Source organism: Coffea arabica, chromosome 3c (genome assembly GCF_036785885.1).
Source record: "Coffea arabica cultivar ET-39 chromosome 3c, Coffea Arabica ET-39 HiFi, whole genome shotgun sequence".
In the NCBI taxonomy this organism is placed as follows: Eukaryota; Viridiplantae; Streptophyta; class Magnoliopsida; order Gentianales; family Rubiaceae; genus Coffea; species Coffea arabica.
Genome location: NC_092314.1, coordinates 12,945,328 through 12,953,805, shown reverse-complemented (window position 1 = coordinate 12,953,805; position 8,478 = coordinate 12,945,328). Strand labels below are relative to the sequence as shown.

At 34.4% G+C, this 8,478-nt stretch overlaps 1 protein-coding gene across 1 annotated transcript; it reads left to right on the top strand.

Annotated features, from left to right (window-relative positions):
• Window positions 1–6,153: 6,153 nt before the first annotated feature.
• Window positions 6,154–8,259, top strand: LOC140037826 (protein FAR1-RELATED SEQUENCE 5-like). Its single transcript, XM_072082965.1, has one exon. It carries the CDS (start codon window positions 6,154–6,156, stop codon window positions 8,257–8,259), a length of 2,106 nt encoding a protein of 701 aa, XP_071939066.1.
• The last annotated feature ends 219 nt before the right edge of the window (window positions 8,260–8,478 follow it).

Sequence of the window (8,478 nt, the reverse complement as noted above, 5' to 3'; positions counted from 1 at the left end):
TGATTGAACCCTAGTTTTGGCCCTTTTGGGGTCAAATATTGTTTGGGGTATCCACAATTACCCTTTATTACACCCATGCATTATAAACTCTCCCTTAGGAAGAATATAATGCCTATTACATGCATAACAGTCACCACATGCATAATTGAAGCAAAAAAAGCTGAAAGAGTGGTCCAATTATTCAAAGCTTTGCAACAGTTTCATTTTATCCAATTATTCAAAACTTTTGCAGTGGTCCCTTGAATCCAATTTTCAACATGTTTGCAATGGTAAAATAATGGTAGCATTTTTTCAATTTCATCAGTATTTTTTTTTCACTTTCAATTCTCAAAATTTTGTCTATAAATATTGTTAACGTTTCCTCAATTTCTTACTCTCCCACTCCATCATTTCTTCTACTGTATCATTTGTTTTCTTTAACCTCTTATCTAATTTTTTAAAGTGTTGGGTATTTGTTTAATAATTATCTAATTATTTTTAGAAAATAACAATGTATTATTTTTGAAATACATAAAAATATATACTACTAGTTTTCAAAAATTAATAATATTATTTTTTTAGAATGCAAAAATTTCAACAAAAGTTAATAAATTTGTTTTCCAAAAATAAATGAAATTACTTTTCAAAAAATAGATTTATTTATTTATGAAATATGTGTTGAGAACTATTAAGATAAATACTTGATTTCATTATAGGTCCATGCTATTATACTATGTAGAGTGTAATTTACAGTGAGTGATAATATAATGAAAGAGGGGATAATAAAGTGATGATATAGCATATGAATTGCACTCTTTAACCCTAAAGAGTGCAATCTATTTTAAATGCCTTAGAACACCTTCAAGACTCTTTCTTGTTTTCATATATTTTTTTTCGGGTTAAGCATCCAGATTTATCTTACGCTACTTCTACACTGTGGGAAGGAGGGTGCCCAAGTGAGTTGTGTGAGGGCACAAGAATATACACGTACCATCATTATTACAAGTACATGAATTTAGAAGTTATATGAAAGAACTAGTAAATTCCAAGAGATACATGAATCTACTAATGAATCTAAAAGGGAATGAATGTATTAATGAAGCTTAGGAAAAATGCATGAAAAACACTTAAATTTAAGGCACAATTTTCAACACAAACATGTTATAATCAATATGTTTGTTCACATTATACTTTTATCTAATTTGAATGTCTAACTTCTCTAGCTATTTCTTCCATAAGAATATTAATTCTATTTAAACGAAGACTTTAAACTAGAAATATTCGTTTGTACATTTTATACACCAAAAATGATAGTCATATGTTGTAAAATCTTTTTTGAGTTCACTAGGCTAATGTAGCAAAGTAAATTCCTTATTTTCTCTAAAAGCAAAATATGTTTTCAACGTTCTCTTAATATCTACATTCAAATATTTACAATTGAGTTAATTAAGGTACGCGACAATTACTAGTATGAAACAAGATGAAAGTTAAAGCTTTATGTCAATAAATGAGTTGAAATATATAAAAATCATGTATCAACTCTCAAGCTTTATTCTAAGCGCAAAGGGTAAAGAACGTATTGATGGAAAGAGTAAGAGTAAAAATTGCAGTTTTTAGTCCTATTTATGCTTGGCTAGTCTTACTATAGCCTAGTATGTTTCACTTTAGATAATATTTTCTTCCTTAAGAATTGCATACTTCTCATTTAGATCTTCAATTCTTAATTTTTTTTGACATATTTGATCCCTTTTATTTCTAACATTATACTCTTGAAAGGCATCTTGGATGCTGGTTATGGTGGGAACCTGCCTATGGTAGGAATGCTGGCAGGGAGCGACACGTGTTGGGGGCAAAACGGTCCAAACGGAGACGTTAAAGTGATGGTGAGCGCGTGGAGAGGAAATGAAGCAGACAGCGTGCGGAATGAAGCAAACAAAGCACACAGAGTTCCGTACTATCGTCCTGGGTTGGGACAGGATGTCTTATTGCAGGTTAGAAGGAGAGGCATTTATTGTATTTGCAAATGTACCCATTACCGCAGCAAAAATGCTGCAAATGCCTTGGACAAAAAATGTGCGTAAAGAAGGTTCAGAAATTTGAAGAAAGAAAAAATGATTAGCGCACAGCAGTTATGAAAAAAAACTTATGCGAAGCAGTTTTTTTTTGTTATTTGAAATAACAGAAAAGTGTTGTATTCATGATTAAAATTGAGTACGTTACTTAGTGTGAAGTTTTAATATACTTGGATAAATACTCGATCGTATGTGAATAAATTAGTTTTTTTACACAAAAAATTTATGCATATATAAATTTTTTGTGTAAAAGTTTTATAGGAAAGTAACCGAAGAATTTTGTCCGCGCCGCAGAAAAAATGGACAAGTCAAAAAACTTGGTCTGAAAGGGAAAGATACAGGTTAATAGCATTATTGTTTAAAGTTCTGAACAAAGAGATATATTTATGCTGGTTAAATGGCGGTACTTTGACATTTAGTAAAGGAAAATCATAGAAAGCAATCCATTTACGGAAAAAAGGTGTCGGTAATAAAAATACCAGCTCTCAACGGCTTTGTTATCAGACCTCCAAAGAATCAGCAAAGTCCCAATAGTTGAGATACTAATTTTTTGCAATTTATGCGGAATTAAATTGTTTGTTGCAATGTAAACATATTAATGAAAATTAGTGATTGGAAAGCACTTAAGTCAAAAGGATTTGTGTAAAAGGGAAAGGAATTGCCGAAATGTACAGGGCTTGTATTTCACGATCGAAGGACTAGAGTGCTGTTTTTGAAAAGTACCCAGAAAAGTATGTAAGCCAAGCGGAACCGAATGTTTGTTAATTAAAATACCAAACCTTTGATTTTGTTTGAAATGTTATCCATTGGCATGGTAAAGTACCATGTTTGCATGAAATACCTCATCTCTAAAACCGCTTTTGGACGTTTAAAAAATGTAAATGGTGGATTAAGCAAAATAAACCGGTTTTACAATAAAACACTTGCTCTTTATGGCTTTCCCGCATTATAGGAACAAAGTACCCAATTTTTGCATAAAAAAAAGTAGGTTTTGGATAAAATGAAAAAAAAAAACCCGTTTGCAATAACACAGCAGCTATTGATGGCTTTCTTCCGTAATACGAACAAAGTACCCGTATTTGCATAAACCGCTTTATTTAGGAAATTAAATGAAATAATTCCATTTTGTCGTAAAACACCATCTCTTTATGGCTTTGTACTAGTATAAGAACAGAGTACGCTTTGTTTGCATAACAGAATTTATTTATCCGGAAAAAGAAACCAGCCTGTTTTTCAATAAAACAGTAGCTGTTGATGGCTTTCGTCCGTTAATGGAACACAGTGTCCGTGTTTCGACATACCATATTGTTTTTGGGATAAAAATATAATAAATCCATTTTGTCGTAAAACACTAGCTTTTTATGGCTTATCCAGCATTATAAGAATAGAGTAGCCTTTTAATTTTTTTTGCATAACACAATTTATTTATCGGATAAAAAAAAATTAACACCGGTGTTCAGTCGAACACTAGCTTTTTACGACTTTGCTCCATTATAAGAACAGAGAACCCCGTTTTGCATTTAAAAATGTATGTGGCGGAGAAAGTAAAATAAACCGATTTCGAATAAAACAGTAACTGTTTATAGCTTATAAGAACTGAGTACCCGTTGTAGGGGTGGAAAATTTTGTTTACGGGAACAAAATTTTAATCAGGTTTGCAATAAAACACCCTGTATTTACGGCATTCGTGCAATAAATTTTGTGAATTGTAGTAAGTATATTTCAATTTCTAAATTTGAATTATGCATTTTAATATGTATATTTGAATTATATTTTAATATATTTCAATTTGTATATTTCAATGATGTATTTGAATAGGTATATTTCAATTATGTATATTATATATATTATATCAATGTGAATATATTTAGTTCAATTATGTATAATATTATATATATTATATGAATTGAGATAAATAATATATATTTATATAAATACATTTATTTATATATAAATTAATAAATATATTTATTAAATTTTGTTTTATAATATATATTAATATGTATATTATGCATAAATTAAATTCAATATTAATGTGTATTATATATTTTATACATTTCTAATATTATATATTTATACACAGATTACAAATTTTTTATTTTATTTGTAGTATATTTTTATATATTTATAATATATTTGCATAAATATTAGATAATATAATATATAATATATTACACATTTATATAAATGTACATTTATACATAATATATAAATATTTATGTATATTTATAATAGACATTTATATTATGTATAATATCTAATATAATACATTTATACATTTACATTAATATACAAAATATTAATTTTACCTTTATACATAATATTAATGCATGTATACATTTATATTAATTATATTAATACATTTGTACATAATATTAATATATATTTATAATATATTAATTTATACATTTTTATAATATTCATTTATAATTTATATGTTTTTAATAATATACACTTATACATGTAAATGTACATTTATATTATGTATTATATACATTTATACATTTATATTAATATACATAATATTAATTATACATTTATACATAATATTAACACGTATATACATTTATACTAATTATATAAATACATTTCTACATAATATTAATATATATATTAATTTATACATTTATACTAATATACACTTATAATATGTATGGAAAACAAAATCATATACAGCGGAAATATGTATGCAAAAAAAAAATCATGCGAAACAAAATGTCGTTCCAGGTTCATATAATAGACAAACGCCATAAACAGCTGCGACTTTATAATATGTATGCAAAACAAGCCTTAATATACAGTTATTATAAATTTATATTTTTATGCAAAACAAAATCATGAAATATGTATACAGCGGAAAAAAGAGTATTTTAATAACTTTTTCTCTGCGCATAGGGCATGCCAATTTTTACATATACTGAATAACAAATAGTGAAGAACGGTGAGGCGGGAAAAAGAAGGGCCGAAACTGATTTGGGAAAGTAAACCCTAAATAAAGGTAATGGATTGTCGGGACTGTTGCTTGTTTAATTTCGGTGTAGCCCCAAAACAGGACTGAAGCGGGGAAAAATGTGTACATAGCTTCACCGTCTTTTGTTGTGAATGTCCGACATAGTCAGCGGAGGTACAGCGACGCTGGCTATTTGATGAACATCAATTGTCTTCTACAAGACTGCGAGTAAGGTGCGTTGGTTGTTTTCCGTATATTCCGGAGATTTGCGTTGTAATTCATTAATACCTGCAAAGGGGAATCCAAATGGTGTGCAGATAAGGAGGTGCGGTATTGCAAGTGTCTCTTATTGTCCCTCGCGTCGCCACTTCCCGTGGATGGAAGGCAGCAGTGGCGAGTATCAAACGACGACGCATGTTTGTATGTGTTTATGTTCCGTTTCCGTTTAGGTTGGACTCAAATATTGTGCCATATTGCATCATGAAATTGCAAGAACAAGGCTGTAGCGATTAAGCTGTATGTTGTGTAACCTACAGTGATTGTCACAGGGGGAATCTTTAGCCCACTTTGAGTGGATTGTCATGTAGTCATTTTTGCCTGCAAGAACATAGTGTACATCAGACAATTGTTCGTCACCTATGATGCCATTGATTGATTACCTTCATCCCTTATTTTAGGTTTTTGAGATGATCTGCTGTCATTGACTCCCACGGTACAATGTCGTCTTCGTCGCGGGTTGTTTGGAGGTAAGGTAGCAGAGCAGAGTGTCAATTAAGCAAGCGTAAGCGTAAGGTTTTATTTTGTCATCATGCAGATGGAAGACCCAGAGTGTAAGTTTGAACCAGTGTTTTCTGTAACCTACATTGATTGTGAGAGAGGGAATTTTTTTGGGGCTTTTTTGGGGGATTATCATGTCATAACATTTTGAAGTCAACAACATTATGTCGATCAGATAATGTTCGTAACCTATGAAGGCACTGAATGATTACCTGTATTGCTTATTACAGGTTCGTAAGCTCATTTCGAGTCTTCCATTGGTGGTGTTGAATTGCAAAGTTTGTTGGAGACAGTTTTGAACGCAACAAAGTTGAATAAGCCCGCATAACAGAATTAGCAATAAAAGTGGTAACATCAAAGCAAACGGGATTGCGAATGCAAATGCTGGAAGGGCATCCATGGAGCACACGGGATGTTGGTGCGAGTGCCGAAGGTGAAGAAAGTGGCAACAGATTAAAAATTGTCCATTCAACAACCAACTGCAGAACAGAACGGATTTTAGGGCAGGGTGCTGTAGGGGACATTGTTGGTCAAGACGGGCCAAATGTAAACGCTGCATTCCACTGTATTGATGATATAGATGTAGGTAGCATGGAGTTTGACAGCATTGAAGAGGCAGAAGCATTCTATATGATGTACGCAAGAGCAACCGATTTTGGGGTACGAAAAGGGTGCAAGAGAAAAGATAAGAAAGGTGATGTCCGAGTGAGATCATGGCTTTGCAATAAGGAAGGCGAAAGACATGAAAAGCACCTGAACAGAGGCGATCGAATAAGGGAACCGAAGGCAGTAACAAGAGTGAACTGTCAAGCACATTTGAAGGTTCGATTACACGAGTCGAAACAAAAGTACGTTGTTGTACAATTTGTTAGTGGACATTGCCATCGTTTTTGCAGTCCTGAAAGTGTTAGTTTCATGAGGTCGCATAGAAAGGTTGGGAAGTCGGACCTGCAACAGGCAGTACTTATGCAACAAGCAGGAATAAGAACAAGTCACATTATGAGACTACTAGTTGTACAGGCTGGCGGATACCGCAACCTGGGTTTCCATGAAACAGATATGTACAATGCGCTGAATCGGCAGAGGCAGGTAGCAGTTGGTGATGGGGACAGCGATTCGGCACTTGCATTCTTGTTAGGCAAGCAACGAGGTGATCCGAATTTATTTTTCAAATATTCTGTAGATGGCCATGGCCGCCTGAATCGCTTGCTTTGGGCTGATTCCGTGTGTAGAGACGACTATAGATGTTTTGGGAATGTGCTAGTGTTCGACAGCACGTATAATACGAACCAGTACAAATTTCCATTGGTTGTGTTGTGTGGGGTTAACAATCACTACTCGACATGTATCTTTGCGTGTGCTTTTATCGTTCACGAAGGAGATGAGGGATATGATTGGGTTATAATTACATTCTTAGAAGCAATGAATGGGAGGAAACCAATAGCAGTGGTGACAGATGGGGACAAGTCCATGCGAAAGTGCATTAAAAAATTCATGCCCACAGCTAAGCACAGACTTTGCAGCTTCCATTTGGAAATGAATGCTGCTACAAATGTAAGGGACAAAGAGTTCTTGCAGGCATTCAAGACCTACATGTTTATGAATTCTACAACAATTAATTTTGAAACGAGGTGGGCAGGGGTTGTCAGACGTTTTCGGCTTGAAAATAACGAATGGGTTAAGAAGATGTACCGCAAGAGGGAGCTCTGGGCTATGGCTTTCCTGAGAGGCAACTTTTTTGGAGGAGTGCGGAGTACCCAAAGGTGCGAGAAAATGCATCAGGTCTTAAAATTACATCTGACCCCCAAGTTGAAGTTTTTTGACTGCCTTCAAACATATGACTTGGCGGTGGGCCGCTTGCGACATGAAGAGAGGCGTCAACGGGCTGTCACAGAGCACACTACCCTTCTCGGTGCGACACAGCTACAGGCGCTGGAAAAACATGCTGCTGAAGTGTTTACTAGGTCCACTTTCGTTGTGGTACGGAAGGAAATGAAGAAGCAGTGGCTATTTTGTAGGATTAATGGCACGGATGATGGAATAAATGCTGTGCACTTCATGAAGCATCCGTACAATTACTCGTACTACACTGTGGTGTATAACAGGTCCACGCGACATATGAAGTGCTCGTGCCTGAAAATGGAAACACACGGCCTGCCTTGTTGTCACATGTTTCGTGCAATACTATTTGAGGAACTGAAAAGGATCCCTCCAAACTGCATCATGAAGAGGTGGACTCGACAGGCAAAGGAACGCGTAATAAATGACGAGGGGGCTGAAACAAGCAGCTCACACCTCACAGAGATGTCCAGATACTCTATGTTGCTTTCGGCAGCAAATGATGTATGTAGGAATGCGTGCAAGAAGTCGGATGGATTCAGAAATGCATTGGCACTGTTTCAGAATGAGTCAGTTGGAACTGAGAAGTGCAAGGCAAGAGGCAAAGAGGCCAGGCTGTGGAGCTGTGCAACCAACGAATGAAACAGGGGGTCAAAGGGATTGGGTTAAGGACCCAGAATTCATTGCAGCACGAGTCCTGTGTCGAGGGAAACCGAGGTAGGCAACAATATGTATGGCGTATGACAGGAACATCCCATGTACAATGCACTTCGCCACACAATGCAACTGTGTATTCATAAATAGGCTTACCTAACTTACCTGACTTGCTATGGAACACAGAAGACTGAGTGTGCGGTTTAG